Source organism: Schistocerca americana, chromosome X (genome assembly GCF_021461395.2).
Source record: "Schistocerca americana isolate TAMUIC-IGC-003095 chromosome X, iqSchAmer2.1, whole genome shotgun sequence".
Taxonomy (NCBI): Eukaryota; Metazoa; Arthropoda; class Insecta; order Orthoptera; family Acrididae; genus Schistocerca; species Schistocerca americana.
In genome coordinates, this window is record NC_060130.1 from 916,274,875 (window position 1) to 916,291,026 (window position 16,152).

The 16,152-nt window shown below is 37.7% G+C and overlaps 1 protein-coding gene across 1 annotated transcript in view; it reads left to right on the forward strand.

Annotated features, from left to right (window-relative positions):
* Window positions 1-11,766: 11,766 nt before the first annotated feature.
* Window positions 11,767-16,152, forward strand: part of LOC124556390 (inhibin beta chain-like) — a 71,570-nt gene continuing 67,184 nt past the window's right edge. Inside the window, exon 1 of the mRNA XM_047130353.1 lies at window positions 11,767-11,952. Within this exon, the coding sequence (XP_046986309.1) occupies window positions 11,767-11,952 (186 nt within the window). The remainder of the gene's footprint in view (window positions 11,953-16,152) is intronic.

Genomic DNA, 16,152 nt, shown 5'->3' on the forward strand with positions numbered 1-16,152 from the left:
ACTGTATCTTTTTGATAGTTAGAAAATACAATTAACATCTACTGATAAATTAAATATTTTCCCTAAATACATACAGCTAAGAGTAATTTGCTATCTCGTAATCAAATATACACTTTTAGCTATATATTACCCACTTCTGGATGTGGTAGATATGTTGGTTATGAATCATACTAAATATTTTAGTTGACTTTGTGTTTAGTACAAGTGAAATACTTGTATACAGTTCACAGTCAAACAGTGTAGACTCATGGATGCTGAGACATTCAAGCCTATGACAATGGACAAAAATGTGAATGTGTTGGTGAAAGTTTTCTTAAGACAGTGACACCAAGAAATATACCTTCTGGGTTTGTAAAATTTGAAATTTACCCACTCTGTAAAATGCAGAGTTCACTCACTCAATAACAACACCTATGATGAGTTAGATTTTCTTATGTCTGCAGTTTCAGACAACACAGTAAATTCTAATGATGTGCCTGATCCAGCAGAGGTATCCCAAACACTTTGGAAGATAATGTGTAAAATACTGAGGCAGCCACATGCAGTTTATACACTAATAGCAGTAGCACCAGCAATTCATGTATTTCTCCAAAGAAGTTACATTGTTTCACAAAATCTCCTCCAAGAAAAACAAGTGGACACTAAAAAGGGGGAGCATCATAGTGACTTCATCATCTAAGAAAGAGGCTACTGATGGAAGAACTTCAAGGAAAAGGGTTAAGTCAAAAGGAAAGAGACTAGGAGTGTGTAGAGCGCCAACAACAAGAAAACTACACAATGTGAAAATAAAAGGGTTTCAAGCAAAAGTGATGAATAAAACAATAAAGATGAGGTATCATCCAATGGATCAGTGGAGAGTTCATCACTAGATCTTTTTTAATTTTAACTGGGGTCTTGTGATAGGTTGCTGTAGTTTGCTAACATTTCCAAATGACGTATTTTTTTATAGCTGAAGTGTTTAAGTCAGCAGATAGTGATGACAAAAATGAGATATGATTCATTTGGAAAAAAGAAAAAAAAACAGGTTTTGTATCCTCGGAAGCAGAAGACATAACTTGTGTACCACATGAGGGCACTCAGATGATTCTGCCTCCAGCATTGCCTATGGCTATGAGACTCTGACAAATTATTTTCTATATCCAATCAATTTTGATAGACACGATGCTCAATGAGCAAAAGTTATTGTATCTCACTGTTCACAATTGTATTCAACATGCATGTTAAAGTTTAAGGCGTGATTTAGGCTATTCATGTACTAATAATGTTAAAAATTGTAACTGTTTCACTGCATGCTATACATGGTACCCAGCAAAGTACTTACAGCACATTTTTAAAATCGTAATTTCATTTGTTAATTAGCTGCCAAATTATTTTTAGTCCATAATGTGGGCAATGAATTGTTCTTTTAGATAAACACAAACATTTTGTTCTGTAAGAAACAATTTCTTCAAAATCATCAAAAATGTAATTTTTGTTTCATTGTGTACCACTCTCCCCTAATGTGGTTGTGAATTCAACAGGTCATCCTAAATACATTCTTATTGCTGGTCGCAGACAAAATTAGACAGTATATGTATTTTCACTTTGGTGTAAGTACTCCTAAATTAACATAATAATATTACTGTATGCTTCTAGAGAATAATTGCCTTTTACCTTAGCCTAACTGCTCCAGAATATCATGACATTCATAAATACAATGTGGAATTGTACTAACTATGCTATTACTCTACATCTACATACATACTCCGCAATCCACCATATGGTGTGTGGTGGAGGGTACCTCGTACCACAACATCTTACTATCTTAAGTTTGAACAGTACATTTACATGAACCACATTTAAGATATTTTTTGATTTAAGACATGTTCTACATATACTCTGTAACTACCTCTGTCCTATGTTATCTGTCATCTATAATATCCCACAAATGCAGAGCTACTTGTGCAAGGAACTGTGTTAAGCACCTTGCCATCTGATGTGTAGTAGAAAGACTGTACACTGGCAATAATCATAGCATTTATCAAGTGAGGAAAAAAATGTAGTCATTTGCCACTATGTATTACCTTCCTCAAAAACTCAGATTACCTCTACCCTTCACAAATTTTGGCAGGAGTGTTTTGACTTTAGCAGTTGCTGTGTTGAAACCAAGACTACTTTCAAACAACAAGCATGCTAATAATCCAAAATTAGAGTATACCCTAAAATTTTACCGATTATAGAACCATATTGGACTACATATTTAATGAGTACTGTAACAGCAGGAACATCAGCAACTGAAGAAGAACAATTAATGTCAGAAATTGAAATTTTTGTCATCATTCAAAACTTCAGATATTAAAAATAGATTCTCCATTGAGGACAAAGGAAATATTAAAAAAATAGGAAAAGTTAAAAAAAGTGACTAAACTTAATTTTGCTGATGCTCAGTTTGTGGATCAGTTGTATTAAACTTCAGTGCTGCACTTGACAGATCATCCACTAATACATTTTGAGCATTAGATTTTTCATAAGTCCTTTCTTTATTCACATTATGAGTCAGTCCCGGTGCACAGCCACTCAAATAATATGCAATCAGTTTCACTAAAAGCTTTCAAAAGAAAAAAAAACTGCATGCGTCACAACCAAAAACATTTTTATGAAGACCCTGAAAACCTAAGAAGAAGTGACAAGGTGCAGTGGCTAAATCAATGAACTTCTCTTTCACTGGATGGCTCAGATTTGTCTCTGGATATCCTAATTAAGGTTTCCATAACTTGGCTAAATTCCTTGATGCATAGATGCTTTCTCAAAGAGACATAAGTTGAATTTCCTTTGTTATCCCTGTCCAAATTAGCTACTACTCCATCTCAAATGTACTTGATGCTGATAAAACATTAATCTTCAATTTCCTTTCTCTCATTTGTGAACACATGACTACAGGCTCCCAAATGTACTTACTTCCTTGGTATGTTGATGAAAACAAAAGAGAACATTGTCTATAGTTAAAAAAATCTAGGCATTCTATTTAGTTCATAGAAAATGTAAGCCGTACAAGGTGCTTGGACTAGAGGTATACAAAAACATTGGTTCATATTTCAGTATCTCTTCAGTATTAGAACTTTATTGTCCAACACTATACACAGCAGTTCAAACGTTTTTATGCATGTTGGTGCAGTCCAGTGTGGGCACAGTTTGTAGCTGCACAATTACTGAAACAGTACACTTTTCCTCACATATTCATAAACATAACAGGTGTTATGCCATCTACTGTGGCTTAGATCCACTGTGTCAAATCTATTAGACCTCAAACCTTTCTTCTGTGAATGTTGTCCTTGATAAACCTATCCAGCAGAGTCAGACTGCGAGTTTGAGGGGGCCATATAATGGGACACTCCACTTCCCCACCACCTTTCCATTCCAATGCTCAGAAAATGTCTCATGGAGAAATGTGATAACATCCCCATGATAGAGGCGTGGTGCATTATTCCACTGGAGAACCAAGTCAGGAGGCATATGGGAAAGTGTATAGTTCACCAACATGTCAAGAAAAGTATACCCTATCACTGTAGACTCCATGAAAGAAAAGGACTAATCACACCATGTATAAGTAATCCCAACCACAATTTAACTTTAGGTGTGTCCCTTTCATACTCAACTGCTTCTCCTAGAGCCTCACTTCCCCATATTGAACAATTACATTGGTTAACTTTGCCACAGATGTGAAAGGTAGATTCGTCACTGACCAGCACTGCATTGAGGTAGTAATTTTTGTCTATACAATGCAAAAATTCAACAGGAAAATCACATCATCTGGAGTTATTCTTAGGCTTAATGTGATGCAAAACTGGAGTTTGTAAGAACAGAACCAGAGATATTTGTACACTGTGTCATACAATTTTGAATGGGGAAAGGCAAGTCCCCCATTAGGTTGTCTAGTGGATTTATATGGATTTCTAGCAAATGCTTCAATCACATGTTCCATGCTGTCTTCATCCACATGTGTTTTAGATGAGTTCCAGCATTTGAAATAAAACTTTCTCTTTCTCAAAGAGTTCTGTCCAACCGATGAATGTTTTAATGTGTGACAGTGTCCACAATACATTCTCTTCTTGCTTGCTGCTGCACAGGTGTTACAGATTTTTAACTCTGCTAACCATAGCATGCACCTTTCAATTTGACGTCCACATGTTGTCTGTCAGGAGTGTGTCTGTCTACTGTACAGTAAACATTTCTGTACATGTACATGCACGTGCCATGTGACTAGTTCTGTTCATGAAATGGTGAGGATCAAACCTTGGAGATGGTCTCTATCAATTGAGAATTTCCCCAAGAACATAAAGTGTCGAGTTGTTTTGTTACAAGAATCTGTTTGTGTATATCTCTAGCCCACACACTTGTATTATGAAACAATCTGGGTTGGGTGGGAGAGGGGTGTGTGTGTGTGTGGGGGGGGGGGGGGGACAACCTTTTCTCCTTCAGTTTTAAATAAGCTATTTACACTTAATTTCCTCGTTTATAACAATATAACATGTGCAACATTGGGATTGTAGAAGGATCTGCACACTATCAGGGGTGTTAAGGACATATGCACAACAGCTGTGAATGGTGTTGTGATAAATGTTTTTACTATGTACCTTTTGTAAGCCATGCAAAATGTATTACTCAATGCCAGTATGAACTTAAGAGTTCTAAGAAATCAGCATCGAAATAAATAAGTATTCGCCAAACTGAAATTAAAAGATGGAAGCAGTTACTATTTATTTCAAGTAGATATCAGTCACTAAACTTTATGTGCATGATTTTTCTGTTAATAAGTGAAGATGGCTACACTGTAGCACAAGGCATAGTGCAGCCCAAAACTTTGAATTGGTGTACAAGTTAACATTTCAGAGCATCCATTGCCATCTATTTGTGCCAATGTAAAAGTGATCATAATTTGTCTGTGATAATGAAATAGTTTTTTGAGGTGCATACATAAGGTAAATTTTGCTTCAATATAATGTTTTCAGTATTGTTTATTGATAGGTAGTTATAACAGTTCCTAGGAAAATGCAGTTAGTAATATACTTGTCAAAAAATCTGCTTCAAGGGACACAGTGCACCATTTTTATATGGAACAGAGTGCAAAATTATTACAATGTGCAATGTTATATTGAATGTTGGTAAATAATAACTACTATCTACCCACAGAATGATATTTGTAAATAATACTTACAGAAATAAATAAATATATTTAAACTGCTCTGTCTTATTAAACAATGACAACAGACTGCACAGGAGTCTTGACAGTCATTACCATGACACAAGGTCAAAAAAATTGTCAGTACTTCTTCCTCATTCTACAAAGCTGTATAGTAAGAGTGTTAAATGGTTGGGAATCAAACTGTACAACTACCTCCTGAAAGAAGTAGAAAATATTCAAAAATCAACAAAATCTTTAAAACTTAAAGAGTGCTGCTAACCAAGCATTGCTTCTGTAGCATACAAGGCTTTCTTCAATGTGATCCATCATAAATTATATTATATATTTTGATTATGTTTCAAAACTAAACTCTCTTGTTATAAATTGGGTACTGTCCATTAGAAACCTTTTGCTGTTTGATCATGACAAGCATTATTACTTGAACTTATTCAAGTATTTCTATGAATACATATGTAATATATCATCTCAGTGATGTACACTTTAAAATGTTGTGTCTATATATGTTCTCGTATTATAAATTTGACTTGTCCCATATTGTGTTGTACACTTCTGGACATTTAATGTACAGCACGTTATTTTTCGCTCACCTTCCTGTGATAGTGTATGCTGTGAAAAGTGCAAGTCTGATTCCAGAAGGGACTGAAAATGCATTGCTGTGAAGTTAGTCACTGGAAGATAGATGTCTTTAAAATACTGATGACAGTTGATAGAGTCACTTTAGATAAAACTTGACAGAAATTAGGTCATCTACTTATTTCCAGAGTGTTCCAACAATGATGAAAGAAACACTAAGAGAAAAATAGGGAATAAGCAGCACCACTACGAACACCACAGTTGTAAAACATTTTAAAGAACAAACAAGACAGAGAAACGTTTAACAAACTATCAACACCGACTGTAACTACTAAAGATAAAATGTCTGCTCCTTTTGATTCCTTGAACCAAGAAGTTATGAAAAGTCAAAATGTGGATGAAAAACAAATAAACAGTTCAGTTATGCATTGGTAATGTCTTAAGAGAGTGCTCTGATAAGAACACAGTTTTTACATTGGAAAAATTGTAATGAATAGATACGATGATGGATATTAAGAAGTCACACTTACAGAGAAATTGAAAATCAAAATGCATTTGTATATTCCCATACACTTATAATTAAATCAGAATGTTTTAAAAAAAGTTATTAGCACAGATTTTTTTAATATTCATTTTTCAGGCAGATAATTGTTTTCTATACAGTGAAAAAATTCAGTGGTATAACTTTTACTTAAATAAATGTTTTTCAGGCATGTACACTGTATCTCTATATTTATTACACATAGCCCCATTATGGGGCAAACTGCAAGTTTGCATTACATGGTAATCCACCTTTTTTTAAGCTATTAATGTTGACACTCCCTCGAGGTCATTGGAGTTATGCTCAATTATTAAATTAATTTAAGGTAGTTAATGTGAGAATTTTATAAAGTTATCTAAGGGCGTATTCCAGCAGATTTCGAAGGTTATGAATTTCGTTTCCATTTTGATTAAGCTAACCATTTTAGAGAAACAAATCTCGTCAGAGAATACAGGCATTTACACAATACTGTACGTTTGTTTATGAACAGGGCATTTTCCGTATTCCGAGAAATGCTCCAACCCTAATGACATTTACGAGGGCGAGACGTCAAACAGTGGAGAATAAGCTGCGTATAAGTAACCATTAAGAGGTCAGTCGTAGATAGTTAAAGTGACAAATATAACATAGTTATTTGAAAAGAACTGCGCATTTTAGAAGAAGTCCTGTGGCAAATCTTTCTAGAAATGCGTTTGCAATTATGACGTAATAAACGGCATCATTCATTGCGCGCACTTGTAAAGAGCGTAGAAAGAGAACAGCTGCTAACATTAAAAACCATGATAAGGGACATTTTCTTTGGGCAAAAGCTGGGATTATAACTCTTGAAACAGAATGAGGCACTGTGCACACAGGGAAGTTACTAAAACTAGACAACTTTGTTGCCCATAACAGAAGCTGTCTCTTATATCAGTAATAATTACCCCCCTGAGGGTAACTTCCTGCACTCTGGTAGTATTTATACATTTCCTGAAGCATTTCTCAGCAATCATGAGATATTCTTTTATGGAGCGTTCAACCTGCAGGAAACAAGATACCGGTATTTATCCATGGCGAAACGTAAGTTACGATCATTTTGATAAATCGTGCATATTACTTACGGAAACATCGTTCTTTCTAGACATGGTGAGATGCAGCGAAGTAAATGTATCGGATTAATGGTAGATTAATGAAACTTTATCTTCCGCCAACCTCGGCCTAGTAATTCTGCTCTGGGGAACAAACGACAATGCGTCGCCTGCGCGCCAAAGATAATACTACCTGACACGTTCCTTTCCAGTGTTTGCGTTTATTCTGTCTTAGAACGAAGGTAATTTGACAAATCGAAAACAAATATTAATTTTACATTTTAGTTCAAGAGGGCGAAGCATAGTTAAGAGTTGATGGTAGTATTTAGCGCTTTCTGTTTTGTATATGAATATGTTCTGTTGTTCGAAAGGTGTCGTCGCCCCAGAGAGTGCACACCGTATATCACGTAAACGATTGATTCGGAAAATTGTTTTCATCATGGTTACAGATTGTGTTCCTCAAAATTGTGTGCTGATTTGGCATGGGCGACCTTTTCTGGACTGAATGCTAAGAAGGAGCTGTATTTCCTTCATTCATTTCATCACAACATAATGGTGTTATTCCAGCGAAGAGTAAAACCATCGTATTTCTGGTCAGTTTTTTCTACGAAAGGCTGCCGTAGGCGTCCATCACAAGTAGATGACCTTAGGACCTTAGAGAGAAATGCAGTTCATGTCAATATACAAAGTGTTTCCAAGTAGCCTCACGTTTTTCACAGACAATGCACTTTATCTATAATGAAATACTGTCTCATAGAAGCTGCAGAAATATTCAGTCTTGAGAGGATTTGAAAGTGGTCAAAGATTGGAAACTTTCTTTAAATTTTCAGAAATTTAAGAAAATGAGCACTTCACAAAACGATAAAACGGTATCCTATGGCTATAATATCACCGAGTCATAATCAGAATTGGGCAATACAAATACCTAGATATAACCCATGGCAAATAGGACTAACAGTGGATACTGAACACGGAGAAGAACGAATGGTCAAAGTTTTGTTTGAGCCATGGGAGAGTGTCACAGATATTCCACAGAAATGTATCTGCTACACCCTCAAAAAGATAGACGTAAATTATTCAGTGAAAGCTTGCTTACAGAGTTTAAAGAAGCTGCTTCAAATGATAACTCTAGGAATATGCTACAATCCCCTACGTATCACTCCCTCAGAGATCGTGTGCAGAAGATGAAATTAATTACAATTCACTTGGAGACATCTACATAGTTATTTATCCCGTGTTCCAACCATGAATGAAATGGGAAGAAGCCATAATAACTGGTATAGTGAAATGTGTCCACCACCATGCACTTCATAGTGGTTTGTAGAGTACAGATGTAGATGAAGATGTCTTGGCATCAGATGTCTGGGGGTAATAGATCGCGTCATAAGGAATAACGTTTGTCAGAGAGAATGCTCGTAGACGCTTCCCACCAATACTAGGTATTCATTAATATTTGATGGCCCTGGGACCACGAGATTTCACCAAACTAGCACAGACTACTCACCAGTTGTGATGCATACTACTTATCCCTGTAAACAGAGTGATTTTCAACAAGAAAACCTCAAGAATGAGATTTTATAAAGACATTTTAGAAGTTAATCAGTAACATTAATTTTGTTATGCCTAAGTAGCGTAGCCGTGGGGTTACTGGTCTAGGGGCAAGACAGATAGACAACCCGCACTACAGCCAAAGGGGCATCTGTGCCATGGAATAACTGTGCACGCTACATGTAGCTGTATCTTTAAAGATCAGCTCGCAAAAACCTACACTATGGCATCACAGCAGCAGACCTATGCCAACCATCCTAAGTATAGACTGCCAGAAAATTCACACAGCGTGCATTGTTGCCAGATTTCATCCCTCCATCTACGGCCTCGTTAATGACATCATATAGTGTTGCCAGATTCCACCCCCCCTCCCCCCCCCCCCCATCCCCCTCTGACATAGACCAATAGCCATATTTGTAAATGATGGTAAATTCTAAAACTTTTGGGAAAATAAAGACAGCCCAATTGAACTACAGATTTTTCCCCCACTTTTATGACATCACAGCTGTATCTTTGTTCTAAGTGTAAAATTGTGAGAAATTAAAAAAATACAAGATGAGCAAATACCCTACTGGTTGAAAATGTTGATGGCTAACTTGGGAATACGAGCATATCCATGTAACATCACAGTTCAAAACTGGAATATGAGCACAGCTTGCATTATTGGCAGATCACTTGTAGTAAATACGGAATTCAAGATGGTGAACTTGATCATACAAGCACAGCCTCCAGAGTGCCACCTCATTTGTCGTAAGTTTAAAAATGTAGTACCTCAGCTGTCCTATGTTTCAACCATTCCCCTCACCTCACTGACATCACAACATGCTATCTTAACTTTGAAGCTGACTTATTCTAAGTCCATTTAGGCTGTTCTTAAGCAATTTTGCCCTCCCACTTGCTGGCCCACTTTTGTTGTTTTGACCACCACTGAGAGAGGATAGAAATGTTTATGGCTTTATTCAAACAGAAAAACTGGAGGAGAGGTCCCTTCTGGAGACAGATTGTCTGTGCTGGCCACTGCACCACGCACTAAAGACTCCTCCATTACATCACATTATGCCACTTCATGATGTATTGCACAGTGCCACACTGCACCAGTGTCTGAGCCATGAGCCACATGATGGCATCACCTTACCTGCCGTTCAAATTGTTTCTGAAATTATATTCCATTGATTGTAACAATACAGAGTGTGTCAAAAAGAATCATCTAATTTTTAAAAAATCATAACTATGATGTTATTTGAGATATGTGTGTGAACAATGAGGGAGTTAAAATAGAGTAGGAACAACAGAAAGTGTTTTGTGTTCTACATTCTGCACAGTACGGGTCATTAATAACTGTTCAGTGTGACTTTCGTACCAGGTATGGTGTGGATCCTCCTAGAGCAGAATGCATTAGACAATGGCATGAACAATTCCGAGAAACAGGTTGTTTGCATAAAGGCATATTGCCGGGCTGTCCCCAAGAGTGTGACACAGACATTGAATGCATCTGCCATAGTTTCACAAGGCGTCCTCAGAAATCCATTCACTGGGCAGCTCAACAGCTCAACATGCCCCCAATGTCCATGTGGCGTGTGTTGCATCAGCGTTTACATATGAAACCATACAAAATTCAGCTACTGCAAGCTCTTCATGAAGGTGGCAAACAACAATGTGTGGAGTTCCCTAATTTCGTTCTTGGCAAGATAGATGATGACAGTTTCCTTCCACACTTAGTGTTTAGTGACAAGGCAACATTCCGTTTAAATGGAAAGGTGAACTGTCATAATGTCAGAATATCAGTTATGGAACAACCAAATTAAGCTGTAAAACTTGAGAGGGACTCTCCAAAATGTAATGTGTTTTGTTGCAGTTTCACAGAAGAAGGCGTATGGTCCATTTTTCTTTGCCGAGAACACTGTTACAGGAAGCACATATCTTGATTTGTTTGAGAATTTTCTCTTACCACAGTTGGAGGTAATTCAAACAATTTCATTTACCAACAGGATGGGGCGCTGCCATATTCGCATCTGGAAATGGGGAAATTCTTTAATCAAAAGATTACTGAACGATGAATTGGTGGTACTGGACCAAATGATTCAGCCTTACATTACTGACCTCCAAGGTCACCAGACCTGACTGTATGTAATTATTTCTTCTGGCGGTTTATAAATGAATCTGTTTATGTGCCTGTGTTACCAACAACCATGAATGTACTGAGACATTGCATAATAGCAGCTATGGAAGTTGTAACTCAAGACATATTCGCTGCAGTGTGGGAACAATTTGAATACTACATTGGCATATGACTTGCATCACAGTGGGAGCATATTGAACACTATAAAAATGGATGAAAAAAGCTTTTTGAGTTTCCCGTTCATCAAAAAACAAAGTTCATTATATATGAGATGTGATTGGAAATTCTTAAGAATGAATCCGCTACTGCTTACTGGTTTGGCAGGCAGGTACACGGAGGGTGAGCCATTTCCTTGTCCTTGAATGCCCTCTGACAGGAAACTGCGTTTCTTTCATTCAGTTCATTGTGGCAGCTGTTTGAATGCGGGTCAGTTAGGACTTGTTGCCGGTTTCTGTCTGCATGAAAATGGACGTAAAAACGAAGCAACGAGTTTGTATAAAATTTTGTTTTAAAACCGGGAAATCAGTTTCTAAGACTTACGAACTATTAAAAACAGCTTTCCGAGAATTTTATGAGGCATTCAAATGTTAATGTCTGGTTCAACAGACTTAAAAATGGCCACGAATCATTTGAAGATGAACCACAGTCCGGCCGTCCTTCCACCTCGAAAATGAATAAAAATGTTGTGAAAGTTCCCGACTTAGTGCTCCCTGATCGTAGACTTACAATTAGTGATATGGCTGATGAACTTGATTTAAGTTTCTATGAAGTTCAGTCAATTTTAACTAAAGATCTGAACATAAAACGAGTGTCCACAAAATTCATTGCAAAAGTGTTGTTAAGTGACCAGAGACAGTACCGTCTTGAAGTGAGCCAAGAACTGGTTACCCGAACTAAAAATGACCCAGATTTGTTAAACAGGGTAAGTCTGTCGAAGGTAAAGACAACGTTGATGATTTTTTTCGATTCTACCGGTATTGTGCATTATGAATTTACTCCTGGAGGACAGACAATTGGCTAGGAATACTACAAATTGTTCTTGAGCGTTTGCATGAAAAGGCGCAGAATAAAAGGTCTGCATTGTAGAAAGACAGGAATTGGGCAGTACAACATGACAATGCTCCGGCTCATTGTTGTGACTTCTCCATCGTTGAATTTTTGATCAAATTCAAAATTCCTGTGCTTCCACAACCGCCATATTCCTCTGATTTGGGCCCTGTTTCCAAAACTGAAATTTTCGCTGAAAGGGAAGCAATTTAACTCTATTGAAGACATCCAGGCAAATACAAAGAGCGTCCTTAACACACTTTTTCCAAAAGTGGAAACACAGTTGGAGTCGGTGTGTTCAGTAATAAGGGAACTATTTTGGAGGAGATGCATCACAGTTGCATGTAAGTACCACCATTGTACCATTACAAGCCCATTCTTAAAACTTTAAAACTTTCCAATCACTCCTCGTATGTTTATTAATTTCAGTAATATAGACATGCCAGATCGGATGTTTCTTTTTGATACACCCTCTATACTTAATTTTGCTATAAGTCACTTTAATGAAGAATAAATTATAATTGAAAATTCTACTACAGTACCTACACAATGGAGATATTTTCATGGGCTGATCAGAAGATGTGATAATATTGACGCCTCTCATTAGAAAGTGATCACTGCAGTCTTCCTGGTAATCTATTTCAGTTTTCCAAATACTAATTAACTTAGAATCCATCTGTAATTAAAATTAGCACCTTTCCAAAATTACATTTGCCGATTTGAGTCAATATGCCAAGTATGGTCTACAATTTCACTTTGTAATTTTGTTGCCCTCATTTTTGTGAACCAGATACCTTTATTAATTATTCAATGAAGCATTTAATTAAAAAAGTGACTAAATTAACATAATTAAAACTATATTAAGTTTTCTCATAAACAGGAAGCGTACAGTGTGCTATCTATATATCACTGAGAACTTTTTATAACTCTTCAATTAACAACCCTACATGTAAAACAAATCATTTCTGGAGCCAATAGCTCATCTATATTGCCAATGTTTCACTCAGCTGTCTTAGAAATTATAATTTAACTCTCGAAATCTTAAACAAATGTTGCACCAGTTTATATATACCTCTTCCAACCAAAACTCTTCAGTCCTGAGTAAGTTAACAAAAAAAAAAAAAAAAAAAAAAAAAATTAAAAAAAACTGTGTCAGTCCCTGGTGTTAACACCATGAAGAACTTGATTAACTCTTTTGAGTTAGTCCGTGGGTAACATTCATTCCAGTCCTGTCGTTCTGGCAACACCATGGACGTCTGTAGATTTGTGTCTGGTCTGCCAGCTAGCTGTGTAAACTGAAACCAAGGTCAGAACTCTACTCAGAAAGAGCGCTATAGACAATTTGCCAGTGTCATACTGATTAATATGAAGTTGAAAGTGCCTGCTTGTGCACACCATTTTATGTGAAATCAGAAGCTTGTCATAGTATTGCCATTAGTGACAATAAATGTGAAAACAAGTAAAATTATTTAAACACTGCATTGTGTATGTAACTGGATAATTTAAAATAAAACCAGCCTGCAGCAATTCAATAAACTTCCACCCATGAGACACTCAGTGCAAACAGGAAATCACAAGAGCATAATTTTTGCTTGGTGCAGCCATGTGAGGATGCATTCCTTCAAACACGAGACTGTAAGTATAGCTGAATGTGACACTGCAGACGACTACTTATTGTCAGTGGCAGAAGTCTGGGGCATAGACAGGGGGCAGGGGAGGGGGGGAGGGAGGGGTCGCAGGGAGTGCAAATACCTCCTCCAGAGACATGAATTTTTTTAGCAAGTTTAAAGTCGTGCAGATCAAAATATGGCAATTATTAGTTGTAATGAATGTTATATTAAATATTATAATGACAGATAGAAAAGTTTGCAGGGGTCGCAGGGAGTGCAAATCCCTCCCCCAGAGACATGATTTTTTTTAGCAAGTTTAAAGTCGTGCAGGTCAAAATATGGCAATTATTAGTTGTAATGAATATTATATTAAATATTATAATGACAGATAGAAAAGTTTGCCAGTAGACAGACTGGCAAAATGTCTATAAAGGTGTGTCCACATCAGCCACAACATGCAGCGCAACAACAAACATGTTTCATGACGTGTCGGAACATCACAGGAAATGGTTTGTTCGTGCATGCTTCGGCACTCCAGACCATCAGTCCTGGTTGTGAGGCCGTTTGGCTTGTGACAGTCAGCTTGGTATCCCATCACTGTCAGGGATGTATCCAGATACATCTTTGCTGGTCATTAGACTTATCAATGAAGACAGTTCTACTCGTCAATGAGATTCCAGGCCAAAGATGTGCCTGGAGACTCCCATGGCAGCAGTAAGATACCAAAATGACTGTCGCCCACTATATTATTCGACAACAGGAGTGACGGTTCAAAAAATGGTTCAAATGGCTCTGAGCACTATGGGACTTAACTGCTGTGGTCATCAGTATATAGTAGTCACTATTTGTTACAAGTCCAATTAACAGGTGTATGGGTGTTGTTGACAATCAAAATTAACTATTACAGAAATAACATGATCAGTAGCACATATAGCAAAAACATAACGGCTCCAGCGTAACCAAAGTAGTGCATTAGGCCCAACACCGTATCTGAGAGTGTAGATGTTTGGGGAAGTTAGTGAAAAGATTAACTAAGACTTAAAAATAGTTCAAATGGCTCTGAGGGCTATGGGACTTAACAGCTGAGGTCATCAGTCCCCTAGAACTTAGAACTACTTAAACCTAACTAACCTAAGGACATCACACACATCCATGCCAGAGGCAGGATTCGAACCAGCGACCGTCCCGAATTAAGACTTAAGCTAAAGACGTATTCAAACAGTATTGGTGCTATGTGTCAAGTTATTTATGTGTGCAGGCTTGGCCAGGAATACTGTTAATTTTTACTGGTAGGAATATTTGAATTAAAGAAATCCAAATACGTCGTCTTATTCAAATAACTCAAACAGTCAGTCCATTTTTCCAAGTTCACCATGGTCAATATTAGTCTAAATTTCTCATGATACATCAGTATTGTTGCACAGCAGAATAGTAATAAAGTGTAAGAATAAAATTTCGTTAGAAGCGGGTGGGGCAACGCTAAGTGGAAAATGCCTGCTGAGTACACAGTGGTGGCATAACCAATCTTAACACTCACAAGAACTGAAGTACAAACCGACAGGGAGAAAATGTCTCATAGTGTGAGACAGAACATCAGGATAACAGCACAGAGTAGACACAACGCTCTTCTTTAACTAGGCTACATGTAGTAACTTCACATAGGGATGATATAATAATACCTTGCTGGCTGGAAACATAGGATGTATGACACTCTGAAGCCCTGAAGTTAAACATCAGGCCAGTGAAGAGTGCTGACAGGCCCAGAAAATGGGGGCACATTTATTCGGTCATATGGGAAATCACACCATCCACTGTTATAAAAACCTCACCTTCCTCCCACTCGCTCTAAGAGCAAGACCACTCCATCTACCTCACTGGTGCTTATGAAAGGTCAGCTCTACTAGTTGCAGGATGCCCGGATAAATTCCACAAAGTGTCTACAGCTGCAGCAGCATTGGAGTCCACTGTTAAGAGTCCACAGCTGTCTGGTTGAGGTGGGGATATTAACTCTGTGAGCTGCACTTCTGTCGGTGACAATGGTGGCTCAGTGAAGATGAAAAAAGAACCGATCTGCCCATCGGTGAGCTGTTCAATGTGGGAACAGATGCCTGTGCAATCACTCAAGGGCACTACAAGTACAGCCTTAGTGGCTCTATGCTGGGACCACCTCTCAGGCTAACCTTGGCGTCACTGTTGGGTCTTCTGCCTGCACGCTCTATTGACAACCGGCAATAAGGCATGCAGATTTCTGGAGATGAGCCTAAGTTCAGCTTCACTCAACGAGAGTGCTGTAGCTCTGAGAGGTGTCCACCGTCACACTGGGCTATAGCAACACGCCGGCTGCTGGACCCTTCTATGGCAGATCCATGGCACTGGCCCCAGACAATCCCCAGGCCTGAGCCTGCAGATTTTTCATTGAGTGCTGATGTGCTACTCTGTACCTTCATCCAACGTGGGCTCAGCAT